Source organism: Centruroides vittatus, unplaced genomic scaffold (assembly GCF_030686945.1).
Source record: "Centruroides vittatus isolate TY-2023 unplaced genomic scaffold, ASM3068694v2 contig_883, whole genome shotgun sequence".
In the NCBI taxonomy this organism is placed as follows: Eukaryota; Metazoa; Arthropoda; class Arachnida; order Scorpiones; family Buthidae; genus Centruroides; species Centruroides vittatus.
In genome coordinates this window covers 326,933-350,982 of record NW_027122575.1, presented here as the reverse complement: position 1 = coordinate 350,982, position 24,050 = coordinate 326,933, and the positions used below count along the sequence as shown (strand labels likewise).

At 30.5% G+C, this 24,050-nt stretch overlaps 1 protein-coding gene across 1 annotated transcript in view; it reads right to left on the bottom strand.

Moving 5' to 3' along the window:
* Window positions 1-24,050, bottom strand: part of Sym (symplekin) — a 55,146-nt gene that overhangs the window by 24,808 nt on the left and 6,288 nt on the right. The window contains exons 2-8 of the mRNA XM_067280339.1: window positions 22,847-22,969; window positions 21,302-21,375; window positions 13,724-13,850; window positions 4,204-4,310; window positions 3,289-3,346; window positions 2,803-2,954; window positions 939-1,036 (exon numbers count right to left, since the gene is read on the bottom strand). Coding sequence (XP_067136440.1) covers window positions 939-1,036; window positions 2,803-2,954; window positions 3,289-3,346; window positions 4,204-4,310; window positions 13,724-13,850; window positions 21,302-21,375; window positions 22,847-22,969 — 739 coding nt within the window. The remainder of the gene's footprint in view (window positions 1-938; window positions 1,037-2,802; window positions 2,955-3,288; window positions 3,347-4,203; window positions 4,311-13,723; window positions 13,851-21,301; window positions 21,376-22,846; window positions 22,970-24,050) is intronic.

The following is a 24,050-nucleotide window of genomic DNA, read 5'->3' as shown; positions in this document are numbered from 1 at the left end:
TTTTTTTATGTGAATTTTTTTTCGCAGTAATTTTTGGCAATATCCGCAAAATTTCTTTGTAGATATTGCCAAATATTACCGCGGATATAGACATTGTTCACCACTGCCATGTGATCATCCTTGATGGATATATCCGTCGATCACTGCAGAGTGGTTAATATTAATTATATCTAATTATTTATTTACAAAATATGTTTCACATAAATTGAAAACTAAAATTTATATATCAACCCCAATTTATGAGGGAAAATGCCCCCTGCTTTTTCCTTGAAAATCTGTCATAAATCAAAAATATTGTAAATAGAGATGTTTACCATTATTCCTTATGGTTGGAATTTGAAGCTCATTCTGGCAAAATCCTAGTTACCCTACATAGTTCCCCCAATAACACTAAAATGCTACAAAATACCTATTTATTCATCAACCAATATAAAAGGAACCAATGCAAAACGAGAGAAGCAAATACACCATAACAAAAAGCAGATATATGTCATCAGATAATTTTTATTTAATAGTAAGAAACCAATAGTTAGTTAAGATAACAAATAAGTAAAAAAAAACGAAGTAAAATAAAATTGTGACCAATGATAAAGGATTTGTTAAGTATAGATAGCATTTACTAAACTGCACAATTGCATAATATGAAATAGTATTACTTATAACAAAAATTCAATATCAGTAAAATATTAAAAAAATGCAGACCATAACACATACAGTCAGCAGCTGTATTAATATTTTGTCTTATCTTGTCTTGAAATGGGAAAGAGAAGTAAGTATAAAAAAAACTTATATCAAATTCTTATATATCAAGTACTCATAAATTGGGGCCTGTATTACTGCACTAAAAAATAAATTTAGGAGTTTCTAATTATTTAAGATAAAAAAAAATCAACTGTTTAAATAAAAATAAATGTATAGAGTAATGAAATTTGTCTTACCATGTAATGCTTCAAGTGCTTGTATAACTTTAGACATAAACTGTGATCGATGTTTTGCAATAAGGGTTAATGTTTGCATGCATGCCATTAAATTAACACTGTAATAAATTATCTATATGAGTAATTTAATTAATAAATTTATTTCAGAAAACATAAAAATCTAATGCATATTAAATAATGTAAATTTTTTTTGAAAAATTTGTAAGGAATCCATTATCAAAACATTTTAATAAAAACTTCCTTGTGAATTGTGTCAAGGAAGGTTTTTTTTTCTTAATTCAAAACATTTCAGACAATTCAACTTCTCATCCTCAGTGATCTCCAACATTCTAATGGAACAACAGATTTTTGAACATTTTTAAGTCCTAGAAATTAAAAATGAATACAGAAAACAACAAATAAACTTAAATAATTCTAGGATTTAAAAATGCTTAAAATCTGTTCCATTAGAATGTCTGAGATCGCTGAAGATGAAAAATTGAATTCTTGAAAATGTTTTGAATTAAAATAAGGTCCCTTGATTTGAGATTTGATATGCTTTACTAGATAGTTATATAAGTTAAAGTTGTTATTTCTTGTAAATTTTCTTTTCCTGAATTCAGTGGAAGTCAGTATTTTGTATTTTTATGTTTAGATCTTCTTTGTGCAATAAAAATAAAATTAAGTCACTTCTTAATTATAACCCTCCTGATATTCTTTGTGCATAAAAAAAAAACAAATTTAAATCATTTTAAATTAATTTATTTTCATATTTTTAAAAATTATGATATTAATAAACTATATATTAAAATTATTCCATAGATAGTATTTTTGAAAAGTTTATGAAATTTAAAACAACTTTATTATCTCCATTTATTACTACTTATTAGACAATGGATATTTTCAGAAATCAAAAGTATTTTTATATAATTAAATAATTTAATTATTATTAATATACAGTCAAACCTTAATGTAACATCACCACTGAAAATGGCCCTAAACTGAAGTATCTCAAATATGAATTATATATAGTAATGAAGCCTACACACAAACTTATTCTCCAGTGACAGTGGTAGTGCATTCTTTGAAATCAGTCAGAAGGATCCCTTCAGAATTCCAAAAAATCATGGCTATGATCTTTTGAGATTGTGTTACGTTTGCTTTCTTGGGCCTTGGAGAACCAGGATGATTCCATTCTCTTTTCAATAAAGGATCATGATAAAGAACCATACTTTCATCCCCAATAATAATTAATTCAATAATTTCTTTCTTTCAGTATTCATAAAAACTCTTTGCAACATCTTTAACTTGCTGTTCTTTTGAACTGAAAAAAAAAGTTTCAGCACCAATCTTGCACTGACTTTATTCATACTGAGATGTTTGCTGTTTGCATAGGATTCACAGTACTGATTTTTGATACAGCATATATTAATTCTAATTCCAAATGATACCAATTTGAACTATATACTAGCTACAACATTTTAAATTTCCAGAAAAATATTTAAGTGAAGTGTAAAAATTAAATGCTGTATAAAATTTTATCAACAAAAATATTTGGCCTATAAATCTTATTTAAGACAATGAAATTATTTAAAATAATGGTAGTGATAACTCATTATAGAATATTTTCTGTAAATAGGAAAATAATTTTCTATAATTTTTATTTTATTCTTCTGAACTCTAGTAAGAAATTAGTTTCAAAAACTATTTATATACTATTTTTAAAACCTTATAAAGAAAAAGTTTTCCTGATGCATGTAATAGATAAGATAAATTTTGTAATAGTCACTGGTAAATTTATATAAAATAATATCTTAATTTTATAAAGCATAGAAAATAAAAATAAATAGAATCTTAATATATAATAAAATGAAATGACAAATACCTTGAAATATGTGCAGTTCCATGAAATACAACTAAAGTCTCAAACATTTGTTTAGCCTCTTCTTCAAGTTTGTGTGGCCTAATAACTTTCAATATAAGGGGTACTTCATCTAAAGCTATATCATTTTCACCTTTCTTAGGACTATCAGCATCCTAGATATAAAAATAGTTTATTGTTTAAAACAGAAATATTAAAATTTTTAATTTTTAATAATTAAAATAAAAATTATTTGGACTTTAACTACTTTAAATTAATGTATTAAGATTTGAGGTATGTTTTCATGTTTCTGATTTTTTAACCAAAACAATTTCTTTTAAAGAATTTTCATGTCTTGTCTACCAGTTTTATCGTCTTAATAGAAAAAACTTGTTGAGTTGTTTAGTATCTTATCAGTATTTGATTAGCTGCATGAAAACACACTTTTAATAAAAATTATTTCTATATAATGAATATATTATGGTTAATAAGTAAAAACAAAATTCTTACAGGATATGTCTGGACTATCACAAGCATTTCAATAAATTTGATAGCATGAGTTCTAATCCTTAAAATTGAAAAAAAAATAAATATATTTTAAAAATTTAATTGATTTATTTCATAATAAATGTATTAAAAAGTAATAATAAAACAAATAAATTTAACTATACATTTAAATGTATTATGAAATAAGCTGTAGTTAAAGGTAAATAATAGATTTTGCATTTAAGATTTTTTCCATAGGTTCATATTGTTGACATAAAATATTGACTTTACTAGTGGAATAAACTTTAAAACTACTCAATTTAAAATTTTAATATTAACTTCCAGAATTTTTCAGGTATTTTCAAATGCATTCCAATGTAATTTATATTACATAAGTTAAAATGTTGTAAAGTAAGATTTTTCTATCTTAATAATAATAATTGAGTTGTTAATGTAATTTACTCAATTATTAAAATAAGTTAGCATTACAAGCAAACATATTGCCATCTGTTGATAACTTTGATTGTTAAAAAATAATTTTGAATAATTTAATAAAATGTAGAAAAGACTACAAAAGAAAGTTATGTAGTTATCAAAATCAGCTTTGTAAAAATATTTTGAATAGTTTTTGAGATAATATTCAAAATTCATTTTTCAGTTCTAAGATAAACTGGTCAAATAAATATTCTGACTCTTTAATTATGTTGACAATATGTCTTTATAATCTGTTATTTTCCTTTTTATCTTTGTTCTGTTAGGATTTGAAAGTACTTTAAATATTAGTTCAATTATAATTAAATTTTCTTTTATCCTCAGACTTTTTAATCATTGTATTTTGGTATACACCTTATAAATAAGTCCTTACCAAATTATATTTTATTTATTATATAAATATATTAAATATAATATAAACATGTAATAAATTTTTATTGTTTTTACCCATCATTTTCAGATTCTAGAAGACGAATAATCTGAGTTTTTAATTTTGACATATAAGCCCATGTTGATTCCATAACATCATCTATAGTCTTTGCTTTACACAACCACTGAAAAAAGAAAAAAATTTTAAAAGTTAAATATTAATGTTAAATTTACGTGAAAATCTATAAAAATACATACATATAAACAGTATATCATGGATATTGTTAGAAGTCATTTAATTCTATTAGAATTAGCACGTCCCAAAATATGTAAGTTAACATACAATCATAAGGCCAAGACTACACTAGTGTAAAAACCTTCACTGTAATTACTTTGAATCACACAACCATGATATTTTATGCTGGAGCAGGACATAAAATGAGTGTAAAGTGAGTTGAGTATTGTTCAACTTTTGATGCAAATATGTCTGTAAAATGCTATCATCAACCAATTGGCAGTTGGTGGGCTTCTATGTCATCATGACATTGTGCGAAAATTGCAGGATATGAGCTTTTATGCACATTCTCTCTATACACTTTCTTGCTCTCACCATTTTGGGACTTGTGAAGTTTTTTTTATTATTAGTTTTAACATTATAATGACTACTGTGAAAAGGCCTAGAATAGACCTGGAAAGATTTATTGAAAATGTCAGAAAATACCATTCTATTTACACAAAAAGAGTCATCCTGATTATAAGGATAGATATCTAAAACAAGTAATATGGATGACCATAGGAAAACCCTTTAATTAAGGTGAGTATATAATAAAAATAATTTGTTGATTTACAATTAACAAATGTCCAAAAGGTTAGAAAAGTGATAATTTTGAAAACTGCTAGACTAATTTTTGAGGTTAGTGAGATTTTACTTTATTTAATAAGTTGTCTATAGGGTTTCTCAAATCGGATCCTGGTTGTTTTTTTAACCCGGGAAATCCCATAAATTTCTTAAAAGTTCACTTTTTTCTTATTTTGTGTTAAGGTTGAGGAAATTTTGCAAGTAGAAAGTATAATTAATATAATTAACTCAAACTGTCAGAATACATTTGTATTTATTAATTTTAAGCCTACTTATTAGTTTTTTAAATTTTTTCTCGTTATGGCATGTTACAATGGTCAATAATCAATATGTAGCTTATTTGTGGCAGGACTCTGAAAATTCTTTACTTGTCAGAACCTGTAATGTATGGAATAATTGTGCTTGTGCTGTCTTAATTTTTAACCATGCCCAGTAGCTTCAATAACTGCATAATGCCAGGTTATGCAAATTGGGCAAGCATACAAATGAGTATGAAGTCTACAAGTATAAAGTTTATCTTCGTAAACCTAGTTATTAAAGATGAATGAACTGCCAAATTATTGCGCTATAAGCTTGATGTTTCTATTAAAGCAGCCGAGGTAGACAAATCAAGAATACTACAAGACAGCAAAAGAAGTACTACAATCCCAAAAACAAACTAGAAATCTTTCAGGCTATGGATGAAAAAAAACATCTGTCTTCTCTTAAGTGCATTAAACATGATTCCACTCACATCAATTGAATTGGAAAGGGCATTCTCGGTAGCAGGACTTTTCATTACTAAAATAAGAATCAGATTGAGTGATGGAGTATTGACCATCTTTGTGTTTTAAAATCTTATTATAAAAATTTAGAATAATATTTTGTATTATGTTTTATTTAAATAACAAAAATTATCTTCTAAGTTAGAAGTTTGATCTAAGTTCATTTTATTTAAATTTTCAACTCAATTCAAAGTCATTTTTTGTTGTTGTATGCAGTTTCCAGCAAACTTTAATAAATTTTTTCTATTTGTGAAAATTTCTACGTAATTCAAAGGTAATTTTTAAGATATATATCACAGTATTATTAATATGATTTTGGAGGTTGCAGACATATTAAATTACTTTAAAAAATAAAAAATAATTATATCATTTGATTTCAAGATATTTTGTAGATCTTAAAAATAATTAATTCTATCCCGGTATTTCCCGGAATCCTGGGAAACAGTTCACTTTTCCAAGACAAGCAAAAGACCAGGAAATGAGAAACCCTAGTTGTCTAGTTGGAATTTGAAGAACTGTTAATATAATGCTTAAGTATTTAAGCATTACTAAAAAAAAGAAAAAATAGGTTGATAAAGGCTCAAAAACGAAAAATATTACAGCAAAGTTTGGAATTCTCGTGAATAGTTTATCAACAATAACAACAAACTGCAAATCAATTCTGAAATTAGTCGATGTTGCAAGACTTACAGAAAAATGTGCTAGAATCTGTGTTTATGTTGATGTAGATGAAGCAGTTTTAATGCTCTTAATAAGTATGAAGTATATTACAAAGAGAGATCATTTTGTAATTCTTCTGCACAACAAAAAATTAAATTTTTTTAAAGAAAATGTAAACTAACTTGTATTTTAACACTTAAATGTAAACTTACTTAAAATTACATTTATATTATGTTATTACTGTATATTATGTTTACATTAATTTAAATTAAGTAAGATAAAAAAACCTATATTAAAATAATACTTTATTTATCAAAAGGTGTAATTTCTGTATAATGAAATTTCTCTATAGTGAATTTTTTTCAGGATTTAGTGATTTCATTATATAGAAGTTTGACTGTATATATCATTTATGCTATTTACTGTATGTACTGATTTTATTCATTTTATTGCAGGTTTTGTATTCATTGTATTTGTTTCAATTTTAAAAGTCTCTTAAAAAATTTCATCAACTGTCATTATTGTTCATTTTACTAAGTTATTATATGCTAATACTTACTGCAATTACAATCAAATCTGTCTATAACAGAATCCCATGGGACTGAGCAATTCTTCCATAGCAGATAGATTTCTGTTATATACAGGTTACCTACTACAGGTATCCCTTGATTAACACAATCAATTAACCAGATGTCATGCAATTGTTTATTAAAGTGTAAATTCGTCTTTGTGTTATCAGAGGAAGGATGAGATGTAAATGAATACGATCTTGGTGATTATCACATTACAAGTCAATATCTATCATTTCAGATGGCGGCGCACTCAAAATATTGTTGGAGTTCGTGCACTATTTTTTATGTTCTCTATACAATATGCATCATTTGGCATTAGTCAATTTGGGCTTTCCTGATTCCTTTTAAATTTTTCTTTCCAATGATAAAGGTTTGTTACATTTCTGTTCATATTTCCTTTGCAATTTCTTTGACATTGTGAAAATTTTCTTCAACTCACACACTTATTGGCTTATAACTTCACAAATTCTATTTTGTTGTGATTGCTAAATAATGTTATAGATCCTGTCATTCTGTACAAATCAACATCAATTTCAAAGTCTTATCTCTTTGCAATCCAAAGTTATACACTGTCCAAATGCCATGCAGTGTCACATTTTCAGTGTTCACATGCAATCACAAACTTCCCCTCCAGCTACATACCCCACTATCCATCATATTAAATAAGAACATAAACTCTCTATCCAACAAAATTCAATTGTTAGATTTTCATTTATAATTTACAAGATACAAGTGTGACAAATCTTGTCATTATTTTGGTTGCTCCAATTTTCATAGACCCCCTATACCAAACTGAATGTAAAGATGTATTCAGATCAAAAAAGAACAAGAGTGACAGATGAATTCCATGGTATTTGCAGATTCCCTGACACCTGATGTCATTCCCTGACTTTCCCCATTAAAAATCTAATTCTCTGACTTTCCAGGTCTGTGCCTATCTTCATCAGACAATATTACATTCGATCCAGTTTTTTTTTTTTTTCACTTAATATGTATGGAACACAATCATCATCATGTTTTACAACCATTTCAAGTTGATGAAGTGTTCTGATAATACATAGCTGTGACACCCTAAGATTTGTTTCAAGTTCATTCATTGAATTTTAACAATTTTTTCCCACAATTTCTCTTTGTCGACAGCTTTTGGGCAGCCTGTATACAAAACACACATGCTTTAGTTCAAAATGTCCCTTCATTTCTAAGGGAATCGGTTGTCAAACAATAGTCCAATCCAGAGGAGAGTCAATAGCTCACATCTAGGTCCACCTCAGACAGGATGGCTGGCCATTCTGGTGCAATGTGTCATGCTATGCTGACCCCCTCCAGAAAACCCAAACTGTCCAAGCAGAAGACAAAATTACTTTATCACCACCATCCATTAGGCCTACACGACATCTGATATGCATTTCATCTGTAGACATTTTGACTTGATTTTATTCAAACAAAAATGTGATGTAAAAAGTTTAATTTAAGCTTCTAAACAAAGAATACAATCTCACTTTAGCAATAATGTATTAAATTTCATGATGTTTTTAAAGTAAATTTTACAACTTTCATAGTTACCAGTAACAATTATTATTGTGAAACAATTTTTTTTTGTAATAATTAATATAAACACTAAAATAGTGTGGTTGAGATTACAGCATGATCTCAATTTATTTGTTAACCACTTACTATTGAGATCTTAGTGGACAATTATTGCTTTTAGAAAGATGTTTTATTCAATAACATACTTCTTTTTACAATAAATTATATGTGTGTTAAGTAATGACAGCTGTTAAAAATATGCAACAACTTTTTGTTCAACCCAATATAACCTTTACTTATTAATCATGGCATCCAAGAAAAGTGTGGAAAGCAACAAATTCTAAGAGGAAGGTTATAATATTAACGATTGAGATGAAAAAAGAACTTATCACAAAGCATAAAAGCAGTACATGTGGCAGATCTGGCAGCTACGTTTAAGATGCTGAAGTTGATGGTGTGCAACCAATAAATGCAATTTTCATTTTATTATACAGTATTTATGTATTTTATTTATTATTTTCATGTTTTAATTTCTGAATAAAATCTGAAATTTTCCTTTTACAATATTTTTTGGTGTTCATTACTTGAAGTTCATCCTTCACTAAAATTTTTGAGCCTTTTAAAAATTCATTTTCAAGTCATTGACATAAATAAATTTTGAATCTTTGGATGTTAAAAAGTCCATTAATTACTGTCTATCCTAAAAATAATCATTGATGGCACTGACTTCAATTTTATTTCTATCAATCAATATATTGCATCAAGTTTATAATTGTATTCGCTATGATTTGCTATGACAATGACAACATGTGCTTAAATTAAAGTATCCTTTTAATCTAAAATATTTTTGTATGTTTACATAAAATATGTTTATTATATATACTGTATGTATGTGTGTGTGTGTATATATTATTATTATTATTATGTTGGGTTAAGTGAGATATACTCGGTTAACACCGGTGGCTAAGTACTATGCCAGACCAAAGTCAAGGCATAGTAACCAAAACAGAAATTAAAGAAGTGTATCAGTGTGTGTGTCTGTATTCAGGAATTTTCTCACAATATGACATGTATTCAATATAGTGGCTTTCTGCAGTGTGATGTATGTGTTTCTATTCAATTCCAATGTGCCCAGGCTTTTGTGTAGTATGTGTGGTATGACACCTGTAGAGGAGAGAACAACAGGTACAATAAGCACCCTATCCATCCTCCACAGATGCCTTATTTCCTGGGCGAGTTCTGTTACTTGCTAATTTTTTCAGTGCATGCGTTTTGTATATTGCGAGTGTTTGGAATGGATATGTCTATAATGTATGTGATTTTATTGTGTTTGTCAATGAGTGTGATGTCTGGTCTGTTGTGGTAAATTGTTTTATCTGTGATTATGGCTCTGTCGTAGTACATTTTGTGCGTGTTGTTTTCCAATACTGTCTGTGGAATGTATTTGTAGTATGGTTCGTGGATGTCTGCTAATTTGTGTTTCTTTGCAAGCTCTTGGTGTATTATATTTGCTACTTGATTATGTCTGTGTAAATAATCTGTCTGTGCCAAGAGCTTGCAACCAGAGGTGATGTGTTGTATAGTTTCTGGCATGACGTGACATTTTCTGCATGTGTCATTTGTGAGTGTTGCATCTTTGAGTATGTGTTTTCTGTAGTTTTTAGTATTTATGACCTGATCCTGTATGGCAATCATGAATCCTTCCGTCTCCCCAAAGAGGCATCCCTGAGCTAACCAGCTGTTTGACGCAGTTTTGTCAACAAAATCCTGGGCCAGATCATAAGGATGCCTGCCATGGAGTGCCTTTCGAGCCCACGATTGCTTAATGGTGTCTATGCTTTTTATATGTTGTGTTGTGTCCATATGATGTGAGTGTAAGTTTAATGGTGTGTTATTCGAGTCTGCTAGAGTTACTGCTTTATGTAATTGTGATGTTTCTTGTTTTTTGTAGAAAAACTCTCGCAGTGACTGTATTTGTTTGTAGTGAAGGTTAACTATGTCAATCAGGCCACGTCCGCCATCTTTACGTGGAAGGGTTAATCTTTCTGTGGCGGATTTAGGATGATGTTGTTTATGCTTAGTAAGTGTAGTTCTTGTTTTCCTTTGGAGTTGCTCAAGATCAGTGTGAGTCCAATGTATAACTCCAAAAGAATATGTGAGTACTGGGATGACATATGTGTTTATTGCTTTATTATTATTATTATTATTATTATAAGTTCATATAAAATATTTTCAAGTGAACTTATCAGTTTAGTGTTGCATGGGAAATTGTATGGTATAATACACCTATTTAATTATATGTATGCTTTAATTTGAATTTTCCAAACTATGTAATAATAATTATTAATTGGTTCATAAATTATGGTTTTATTTTGTGTGCAATAATTTTTAGGAAAATTTTGGGTACTGAAAATATTCTGCACCACATTTCATAAGTTTTCACTTTTAAGTTGCATTCTTTCTGTTTGCAGACAGCTACACTTGGTCAACCATATTGTGAGCAAAAAATCAACAAGGCAGCCAAGGAGGCAAATTCCCCGACTTTCTAGGTGGGTAGGAACTAGGAATTGCAATTGCTGGATCCCTCATCCAGCAATCCAGCTGGATCCACAAATATTTAATTAACTTTCTAAATAATGGCGCAAACGTCTATGTTGTCGGCATTGTCGCTTTGCTACGTGCACTATCGCTCAGCGGCAAGAGTGACATTGCCATTCAGTGAACACGTGCTACATCCCCTTCTCTATACTGCACCGCCCACCCTTTTACCTCTGCTGATCTAATTGCCAGTTGACTTTCTGCTCTTGCTAAATAAAGTGTCTTCGCGCTAAATAAAATAAGTAACTCCTCTCCTAGTCCTGGTGCATAATTCTAATTTACGGTTGGTTGTGACATCAATGAACCACGTGACGGAACGATTTATGGTTATTTGATGACCCTGAAACAACTAGCTAGAGGCAGAAAGGGCCTTCTCTGCAGCGGGATATATATTCAATTCATTAAGAAGTAGGTTGGGAAACAACACCATCAATACCATTTGTTTCTTGAGATCCTACTTCCAGAAAAGTCAAAACAATAACAGACGTGATTGATTTAATTTTATTTAAGCCTTAAAATACTTTTTTCAATACAAGACTAATATTTTATAACTTCTACTCTAATTCTATTAAGTAAGAGTTTTTAATTTTTATTCTATAAGTGGTTAGTGGGCTAGGCTAGGCAATTTTATTGTGAAAATTAGTGAGAAACTGAGACTACCTAGTTAGTTAAATAGTTAATTAAATTAATGAGTATCAGTATCTTAGATATATGATGATATGAATATGTGATTCATGATTGTGATAACAACAACTAACTACTAGACTACTACTAATTACTTACTCACTACTTTACTAACAATAATAATTAAATTATTTATAAATAACTACAGACTGATATGTAGAACTTATATAAGAAAACTGGTAAGACTGATAGCCACTTAGCCACTGATTATCCATCCTTACATTATTATAATGTATTAATATAAATTAATTAGTAGAATTACATTTGCTAATATTTAACTTAAAGTTACATTATAATTATAATCTAACTAAACATTTAAAGTTAATTATCTCTATCTTAAGTGTTAAACCAAACCAAAGTTAAGTTTACTACCTAAATGTGTAAGAAGTTTTACTGATTTATAGTGACCAGTCTAAATAATAAAAGTTTCTTAAGTATTTAAAAAAAATCATAAATTGCTGGATACACGGATAGATAGATAACACTTTATTGCACCGAAAATACATCCACGCTGAATCCAGCTGGAATGATGTTGGTCCAGCAAAAATCCAGCTGGATTGCAATCCCTAGTAGGAACCCTGTGTGTGTATCTATGTATATACAGTAGTGAACCGAAAATCGGAATCAATTGGGAACTGGGGTTGTTCAGATTAGGGATTTGTTCCGATTACCCATTATGTACGAAAAAATATATTAACCTGTCTGATGTTCAAATTTTTCTCCGTTGCGTGTCACTTCGTGTTGAATTTTCATCGATTTTAAGCCTAACGAAAATTTTTATAATAATAATCGAGGCTATCGTATCGTTAAAAATTATTTCTGCATTTTGTACAAACAAAATAAATATATCAAAGAATATAAAAACATGAAAATTATACTTTAGAAGTAAATTTAGTATCAAAAACGTTCGATTCAGCACGACACAGTCCGACTGAAAATCGTGCCGATTACCGGCGATTCTGATTACCGGGGTGCCGATTTACGAGTCTCTACTGTAATCTAAAATTGTCAAAAAGTCAAAACTTGTCAAATTGTTTTATTAATGACATATTATATATATACAGTAGACCCCCCCCCATAACATGGTAGATACGTTCCATGTTATATGAATTCCGTGTTGTACGAGTCACTTAAATACATGAGCCAATCACAGCCTGGCACATGTGCAGTTTAGAGGCTACAGCTGGTTGAAAGGTTTTCTTCCATAAAATTAACCAATTCTAGACTAATTTGACTCAACATTTCCAAAACACATATAATTTTTGGAGAATAATCCATATAAACTATGCTATAAACAAAAAATTGTAGGATTATTTACTGAGTGTGCACCATTCAACGACACCATTGCTTAAGCTTGTTTTCGTCGCGGAGTGGCTCATCGAACGGCAGGCGCGTGTTTCCTGATAAGTTATTTTTCTGCGAAAAATTCACTGAACTTTGCAGACATCATTAATATAAATATAATTTTTATGGCCGTTGAATAATAAATATTTTTTAGTAGGTCCAGTGCTCGTTTAAACTCAACGGTTTGTACAATATCTGTTATTGGTCCAGATTCGACCAATCCTGTCGCGCCATGAGTTGGCGATGACGTTTTACCATGTTATATAAGTCTCTTTTATTGTGTTATATGAACACGATTGCAATTTATTAGCCGTGTTATATGAACTCAAGAACTCAATCGCAATTTTTTTGCCGTGTTATATGAACCAGGTTCATATAACACGGCAAAAAAATGGGGGTCTACTGTATATCACTAATTAATAAAACATAAGTAACTTGAATATATTATTATTTACATTAATCAACTGTATTTATATTGTTTGACGGCTTTTATTTCGTATCATACAGGAAAGAAAATATAATTTCAAAGAAATACTTCAAATCACAAATATATTATTTTAAATATTATTCAAAGAAAGTATAAAATATACCTGTAAAGCTACTTTAAATAACTGAGTAGCAGCTTGTATAACACGTTTTTGAACAGCAACAGCTTCATCTGCCAACATCATATTCAAATTTGCTACTACTTTTGGTAATGTTTCAGGATCCTTCTTGCTAATATAGACAAATAAAAAATTTTATTAGTCTGTATATTTTGATTTTAATTTTAAATGAAATTAAAAATGCACTTCTGAAATCTGTATTTCATAATGCTATTATAACATTAGTGCAAGTCCATGCATTAAAACACACTCCTTAAAAGTGAAATCGCAACACCATGAAGAAATGAGCATAGCCACATGTAAATTGCAGGACCGGTAGAGATCAGAGAGGTAGGCAAATGATTAAGTTTGCATACGCATTGGGTCATGTGGTACCCAGATTCAGGCTCTAAAGACCAGCAGCCAGCAAAGGGCTGTAAATGCTATCAGCAACAGTTCGTGGCAACTGAACTTTTGAAGAAGCATAGAAAATACCTTGGAGATGACGGCAAGCTGAATACCACCAGTTAATGGCTGGGGAAAGAGACAGCATCCTAGAGCTGTGCAACTTCAGTTTGTTGATGCACACAGGAACATCTGCAAACATGCAAAACAGGGAGTGGATTGCACCAGTGCACAACAGTGTTCACAGACTGACAGATTTGCCAAATGGCCTGTTGGGACCCGTTCGCCACAGCACCTGACATCCGAAGCTGCCCGTTGCTGTCAATAGGTGTATCTGTGTCCACCTAAACCATTCGTAACAGTTTGAATGAAGTCGGGCTGCACACATGGGGAACCAGAAATAGAGGAGCCATTAACTGCTCAACACGACTGTGTACCTGGTGTGGTGTCATCGTCATTGTAACTGGACCTCTGAATGACATTGGATATTGTTTGCAGATGAATCCTGCTTCTTTCTGTGGAGGAATGACGACCGTGGATGGGTATGGAGGTATCCTAGAGAAAGCAATGTGCCAGCCCTTTTTGCCAAGCATCATACCAGCCCCGTAACAGACATCACAGTTTGGGGAGGCATCATATGCCATCAGCAGACAGCCCTGGTACATATTTCCAGTACTCTGACAGTGGATCAGCAGATCACATAAACTGTGGGACATGTGGTTCAGCCACTGGGCAGGCCACACTTGACACAGTGTTCCATCAAGACAATGTCCAATCACATGTCCCACAGTGAACTCTCACTGTGCCTCTCACCAGCCTGAACAGAATTCACATTCTTGCCTAGCAGCCAGCCTCACTAGATCTCTCTCCCATCGAACACCTGAGGGTCCTCGTCCAGCATAAGGCAAACCAGAGACAACTGCCACATATCATAGATGCATGTGTAGTGCAGTGAATGCAGCTTGGCATGAGATACCTCAGGCAATGATTAATCATCTCACTGATAGTATGCCTTGCCACATAGTGGCAAGTCATACTATCCTTGCCATACTACACATGCTATCCAGCCATACTACACATGCCTTGCCACATAGTGGCAAGGCATACTATCAGTGAGATGATTTATTATTTAGATTTATTTATTCAGTAATGAATATGGCCCCCAAAGGCAGCTGCCTTTGGGGGCCATATTCATTACTGAATAAATAGATGTCTGTTGCATATCTCTGTTTGTTCTTTTAATCATTTGCATACATCTCTCACTTCTACTGATCCTGCTATGCACATTCCTTTGTGGTTCACTTTTACGGAGTATATATAAAAAAAGATATTTCCAAAAATTTGGCTATGTTAAACTAATATAAGAGAGCAATTTTATTAATTTAAACTTACCAAACTAGCACAAATAACTGGCACAATAATAATAATAATAATCTTAGAGTGTAATGTTTAAAAATTTCTCAAGAAACTTGCTACAATAAAGACTAGTTTACACTTTTTCTTACTAATTATTGCATTTCTATAGCAGCAGATGATGTTGAAAGATACAAACAATACTATAGTATTTGGAAAAATGTCTACATTCATTAAGAAATATAATATATTCAAAACTTAATGCAAAATGATCAGATTATGTAAGCAACATGACATATTAGCAACAAATCTGTAAGACTAAGTGGTACTGAGGGCCCCTTGTTTAGCAGTGCAATGATCCTTAGAATGAACTCCTGACGTGAATTTTGACCAACAATTGTTTGAAATTTTGGCCAACTTTTTCCCCATCTTGTTAATCAATCCCAGGCTTGATTTTGCATGATTGTCCATTAGTGTAGATCTGTCCTTTAAATCACAAAGTCAAAATTGGTCAAATGGTAGAAATTGAAGTATGTTTGGAGAACCGTTTTCTTTGGTCAGGGCTACTGAGTATAGATGCTGTTGTTAACTGCACAAAGATGGCTAATCAAAGGAAGAAGCATTTTAATTGATTATATGTATAACTAGCAGATAGACCCGGTGTTGCTCGGGCAAAAGTAATGATAGTGAAGATTAAGATTATTACGTTATAGTCACAAAAGAAAAAGAGTAATTTCATCAACAAACTAAGTATTTTTAAAGAAAGGTCGAATTTGAAAATCAAACGTTCTAATATTGTTCGATTTTCACGACGTGTTCTGGTTATATCGTTTGATTTTCATCGAATGTTCTAAAGAAGAAAGGTCGAGAAAAACCGAACTAATCTGTTGAAATTTGAAAATCGAATATGTTCTAACATATTACTCTTTTTCTTTTTCCTTTTTTTTCCAGAGCCTGTAAATCTTGCACGTCACTTTCTCTTGTTCTCCATTGTTACTTCACACTATCATCGTTACTTAACACTTTGGTACTTAAATTTGGTACCCTATCTGTGTACCAAATTTCAACTTTCAACTCCTAACTGTTTTAGCGAAAATTAAGATTATTACGTTACAGTCAACCTTACCCGTTTTCAAGAATGCAAGAATTGGGTCCCCCGTTTCCAGATTAATTACAGAAGTTTTAGATGGGTCTAAAAATATGTTCGATTTCCTGCAAAAACGAAAAAAACTGCAACTGCGTCTTGCACGTTGCTTTCTCTTAACACTTCCATTGTTACTTGACACTTCCATTGTTGATGGAAGTGTTAAGCTTTAATCTTGTCCCTCTCCCCCGCGGGGAGGAATTTCAAAAAATCCCTTCTTAGTGTGCGTTCTCGTGAAATACCCTAACTGTGTACCAAATTTCAACTTTCCACTCCTAACCGTTTGGGCTTTGCACTGATTATTATCATCATCATCTCGTCTCGATTATATATATAGATAAAATTTATATGGCATGATATTTTAACTAAAATTAATGTTGTCAGTAAAATGATGCAAAATGAATTCATTTAATATACAAACAGTCATTGAATGTGTTGAACAAATTACATAAGAATTAAAGAATCTAGCAACAAGTTGCACAACTTTCCCAGCTGGTATGAGTTTTTATTAAAAAAACTTATATTATTAAGCAAAAAATAAAATTATACATGGCACCATCTGTTATCAGATTTTGTTATAAAATTTTTTTATATTTTTAATTAGTATAAAATGGCAAAAAGCTTATTTTTGAGGTAGGGCTGAGTTTTATGAAAAAGTGCAAATGTTAATAATGAATAAAATCTTCATTAAGTTCTACCCCTCTCAAGATACATGACCTGCCTCTATCTCTCTACCTTCTCAACCTTTTACCTCCAATATTTAATAGCATCAATACCTTCAAATGCAAGCCACCATGCCAAATTTCATTTCTTAATCTTTACCCCATCCTGTGATATTAAGCAAAATAGATGCCAATACCACACACACACACACAATTTTTTTTTACTTTTTTGGATTCAGGAGGTCTGAAAATGTAAAGATTTGCAAAAAAACTTGGAAGGTCAAATTTGACATGATTCCAATACTTTCCCTTGTTATGTATACATAACAGCTGGGAAAGTAAACGTATAGAACAGATAAAAATTTTGAAAAAGTGTTATTAATTCTGCAAAGATGGCAGATATTTTGAATATAGAATCATTTTTTCCAGATATTTGAAAAAAGAAAAAGAATATTTAGTTATGAAGTGAATGATGAACCTCTAACTAGTACAAAAGATTTTAAAATACACTTGTTTTTTGTGACATTTGGCAGTATTCTATCATCGCCAATCTAAATGTTAATGTTGTTAAAGGACGATATCTTAAAACATTGCAAAGATTTACATTTGACATTAAGCAACAATAAAAATCCAAATGATCAAGATATTGATGGCAATGTCCCTTTCAATGAATGCAAAACTTTACTATGTTGTATAAAAAAAAATCTCATCATCATTTGTTGTTAAGAATGGTTGGGAAGTGAGCACAGATATGAAGACAGCTGAGGATTACCTCAAAACTCTTGTCGAAATTATAGCAACCGAAAGATACATCCCCAGCAAGTCTTCAACTGTGATGAGAGAGGACTCTTCTGATGCCAAGGAAGACTCATATAATTACAAAGGAGAAGAGGATGCCAGGCCACAAACCCATGAAGGATAGGCTAACCCTTGCACTGTGTGCCAATGCAAGTGGCAACTGCAAGATTAAGCCACTGCTCATTTATCATTCAGAAAACCCCAAAGCCTTTGTCACATAAGATTCTGAAAGAAAAATGCAGATTATGTGGAGAGCAAACCAAAGGGTATGAGTCACCAGGAAGTTCTTTATAGAGTGGGTAAATTTGATCTTTGGTCCTGATGTTAAGAAATATCTCCAGGAAAATAATCTACCCCTGCAAGCCCTTCTTGTCCTGGACAATGCACCTGCTCACCCACCTAACCTCAAAGATGACATCTTATGAAACCCAATACATTACAATAACACTACATCAACTGCCATATAACATCAGGCTATATATTGACTATAATAATTATAAATTTGACCCTAGAGGGAGGCATTAGACACCATCTCATATTAAATTTAATAATTATAATTTAATTAAATAATTTTAGATTAAACTGGAAGAAAAGAATTGGTCCAGAGCATGACTTTAACCCGTAACTCCTGCTTGCTGTGCTGATGCATTGCCAATTATGCTACCCGGACCTCCAGTCTGATCTCCTCTTCTAGTATATTTAACATTACTGTATAACCATCAATGGTTATTACGGTGCTGACTGAAGACACATTCAGCACCCTTGACCTGTAAACTCGTAACATACAGGATGAGGGCACTGAATGCATCCCCAGTTGGCACCATAATAACCAATGATGGTTATATAATAACATTACATATACTGGAATATAATTTAATTAAATTATAATTATTAAATTTAATATGAGATGGTGCCTAATGCCTCCCTCTAGGGTCAAATTTATCAGTAATTTATATTATTATTTATAATTATTATAGCCGATATATAGCACAATGTTATACAGCAGTCAATGTAGTGTTATTGAAGATGACATCCTCAAAAAGTTCAAGTTTATAAAGGTTCTCTACCTTCCATCCAACACCACCTCTATCCTGCAGCATGTGATTTCTAATTTCAAGAAGCTCTTCACCAAGCACCTGTTCTGCCACTGCTTTGAGGTGATGTAGAGCACAAACCTCACCCTTTGAGAGTTCTGGAAAAACCACTATAATATCATGATATGCCTCAGAATTAACAATATGGCCTGGTAGGGTGTTACAAAGAGGACCTTGATCTCTGCATGGAAGAAGCTGTGGCCTGAGGTTGTGTCTGAAATGGACTTTGAAAGACTCAAATGCAAAGCAGCAGTGGTGGAAGAGATTGTATCCCTCAGGAAGTCCATTGGCCTGGACATGGATGAAGGTGATATCAATGAGCTCATTGAGAAGCAACTGACAACGGAGGAGCTAAAGGAGCTACAGATACAGATGAAATAGTGCAGGAAATAGGTGAGATGAAGGTTATCTCTACAAGTGAGATAAAGGAAATGGTGGGAATGTGGGAGAAACTTTCAGACTTCATTCAAAAGAAACACCCAGAAAAAGTTGCAATTAGGCATGCAACAGCATTATTTAATGACACTTGTCTAACTCATTTCAGAAACATACTGAAAGGGAGGATGAAACAGACTTCATTGGACAGGTTTTTATCAAAAACCCCTGTGGATGAAAGTGAGGAAAGCGTGGCAAAAAGGGCAAAAAATCAGCAAATAAGATTCAGTTATTCAGTTCAACCTTTCTCCTCCACCTCCATCAGCATCTTCAAGTCATCTGATCTCCAAGATAAATGATGTACATTAAACAATACTTAATAAAACCAGGTTATTGCAGTTTATTGTGTTTTTATACTATATTTGTTATTTATAAGTACATTTTTCTTATTTAAAAACATGTAACAAAAAAATTGCAGTGTTTTGAGGATCTGGAACAGATTAATGGCATTTCAATTGGGAAAACTGATTTGACATATGAGTAATTTGAGTTACAAGCTCCATCACAGAATGAAATAAACTCTTAAGTCAAGGAACCACTGTATTTACATTGCAGTACAAAATTTAATTTTAAAAGCTGGAATTCACTTCAACTAAAAATACTATAAAAACTGTGATTTTAAAGATTACTTACTCTCACAAGGTGTAATAATTTTTCACTATTTAATAACTTTTTTAACATTCCGGCATTTTGACTATATTTCATTTTAATGAAATTTCACTAAAATATATGTATTTCTGTGATCTCCACAAATTCATTACACTGACATTTTACTGTATTTATTAATTTTTAATTTTACAATGTATTAATTATTACTTGAAACAGGAAAATACAATATAATATAAATGGGCATATAAATTTTTAACATTTTTAAAATGTAAAAATATGAAGTATATCTGATGTAAATATATCTTCAACATCAAGACTTTTCTGATATCACTTAGGTAAAAAATGTCCAATTCATGCATAAGCTAAAATTTTGTGGGCATGGAAATTAATATTAATTTAAATGTTATGAATGTAATTGAAAATATTCAATTATTTTGATAAAGTTTAGCTTTGAAGACAAACTGTAAATATTTTTTTACAGTTCATCTTCAAAAATGTTTAGGAATAATGGAAAAGTAATTTTATTTATTTTGTTTAGTTCTTATTTAAAATTTACAATGTAAATGTTATTTGTTTATTACTAAAATTAATCACTCAATTATTATTTGCAAATTTAATATATTTTTTAAGTTATACATATTTCTTAAAATCAAGAAAAATAAATATCAACATGTATATGAAAGTACAGATGATATATAAATGAACAAAAAAAAAAAAGGCAACTCCAGATAAATAATATATAAACAGAACACTTTAGCAACATGTAAAAGTTTATGGATCACCAATGTTTAAGTTCAGGCATACTTTTATCCATCTATCCTTACTTTTGCTGAAAATACTAGGCCTATATTAGTTTATTTTGTATACTGCAATGATTCATTCTTTTACATTTCAGATAAATAAATGTATATTTATCATGTTAACCTCACTGAATATCAAAATTCTATGCTTAAAATTAATTCTCAAAACATTATCTTTCTAAAGAGATTTATTAACTGCTTTAGTTGTAATTATATATTAAGATAATATCATACTTTTAAAATTTATATAAAAATCAATTGAAAAATTTACTTAAAATATTTACCATGCTTCTTCAATAAATCCTACAATAAATTTTCTAACATCTGAAGATTTATCATGTTGAAATGCTAGCATTTCCTAAAATAAAAAATAGTGCATTAATTAAAACAATTTATATAGTTAGCAAATAACAAAATTTATAAACTAAATTTTATATTTCACTTAATGCCTTAAGTTGTATCAAAGCTGAAATTTGATATATAATGATTGACAAAAAAGTTACATACCAAGGAGGAGGCATTGGAATCAAAAGAAACTTTATTTGTGAGAATGTAATGATGATGGTAATAAATGATTACAATATCATAGCAAAGGAAAAGTTTCCAGTGAAACAACAGTACAATTTAAAGAAACCTTTAGTATCATAAAACTTCATCTTGCCTGGATATAGGGGATATAGGGGATATGGTTAAGCATTGAGGCATACAGGCACCATATGCTATCTTGCAACAAATTTTCCCACAGATGTTGTGACTACTGATGCAGATTCTTCTAACTCATAGATGGTATCTCATCTGGTCCCACAAATACTCAATGGTTGACAAATCTAGAGACTGAGAAAGCCAAGCAAAAGTGGCAATATAACAAAGATATCTCTAGAAAATCCTAGCTGTGAGTGACTGAGCATCTTGCTGCATCTTGTACATCTTGCTAGAAAATGGTTGTTCGCCATGCAATTAAAGGCAACACACAAAGGAATGTGATTTCCTGAACATATGTCTTGCCATCAATGTCCCTTGCATCACTATTAGGTGCAATTGACTGTCATGTAAGATGGCTCACTAGACCAGCACATCAGCAGCAGGGCCATGTGCTGTTCAACAGTGAAGACAGGTTTGAAGCACATCAAAGACCTCCAAACAACAGATACATTGAAAATTCTGAATCCAGTGAGCCTCTGCAAGCTATTTTACAAGATGCTGGGATAACAATTTTAAGGTGCTCTGGTGGTACTTTGCATACTTTCAAACCATAACTGCAATCATTTATTTACTGTCTGAGACTTAGCTCTTGCAGTGTTTTGCAGTAATCAAACAAATTTATCTAGATGTATAACTTTTTTATCAATGAATGTAACATAAAATGTTGAAAATAGAGAGTATTAGCTACAATAAACAAATAATTTTGTTAATTTCAACCATAAAAGTAAAAAAAAAAATTACTTTATTCTATTATCTATTTTATTATTATTAAAGTTTCTGCCATCATCAGACTATTATTTATTTTCAACTAAGTATTTCATTTAAACATTTTAATTATAGTAGACATTGGAAACATACTGTAAAGAATTTGCATATTGTTGAAAAATTCATACATCTTTATTTATTTATTTTGTGTTTTGAAGAAACTAAAGAAGAGATTGGTATCTCTTCAAAACATAAAATTATTATTTGATAAAGACTGTTAAATGTTTTAATTAAATATTTTTATTTATCAAAAATTTTTTAATTTAATAAAAGCTTTATAATTTTCTTATTGAATTTATAAATTCCATTAAAATACAATGTATACATTAAAAAAAATTAAATACAAAAAAAGTAAGACTTACATCTAAAAAATTGTCTAATAAATTTGGTTCTTTGTGAATAATTAATTCTTGAACTTGTTTTAAGTTGTATACTTTTTTGCTATCTTTTGGTAATGTTACAGCTTGATTAATCAAGTCAACTACCTGAAATTAAAACAATAAGATTTTAATTAATTAAAATTAAATTTAAATAAAAGGACTTTCTAATGATAAATAATTTTGTAAAATTTTTAATATGAAATTTTCCCATCAAAATATTCACTGATTACTAATTTATCAAAGTTGTTCAAACTTTTGTTGAAATTGTTCATTTTAAATTAAGAAAAAATATAAATTTTAATGTAGTAATAATAAGAAAAATTTGAACTTAACCATTTAAAATCAATTTTTTTTTTTTTTTTTTTTTTTTTTTATGCTTCAAAATAATACTGATTTTCAATATTTTGATTTTCAAAACTGGTTTTAAACAGGTAATGATAGCAGTATCATTTAGTGTAGTGGTACCATTGTGTTAGTAGTATCATTTTGTTTGTTTGCCCTTTTTTTGACTTTCAGTCAGCAGTAAAGTATGTTTGGATTTCAGATGATTCTCCATTACTAATGTAATACCAGAAAATTTCAGTGTAATATTACAATTTGTTTAATGCACCAATTTATCATCTTTGACTACTTAAAAATACTACTATGCATCACTTATGTTTTAATTCATAAATTAAAATTGATATGAAAATGAGTGGAAATTAGTTTTAAAGTTTTCAAATACTATTGGGAAATCCTGGAGGGACCTAACCCCTAGCAGGTGGCAGATGAAGGGATCCCTAATAGGGTGCTCTGAATAAAGAATAAGAAGCCATGAACAAAAATTGGCTACACTACTGTACCTCTAACCTCCATGAAAACACAACAATCAGAAATTGTTTGGTTGATTTTGAACAGACTGAATAAAATATGGAATAAAAAGGCTCACAAAAGAAATTGAAATCAAACTTTATAACTTAATTATTGTTCCAACCCTAACTTATACCTCAGAAATTTGGATTCTGAACAGACAGGAAGAAAAGAGATTGACTGCATTTGAGATGAAATGCCTATGACATGTAAATAGAACCAAATGGACTGAACTAAAGACTAATGAGAGAGTTAGACAGGATATGAACTTCAATGAGTTGATCATGAGAAGAATAATCAAGAAACAACTATAGTGGTTTGGATATGTGGAATGAAC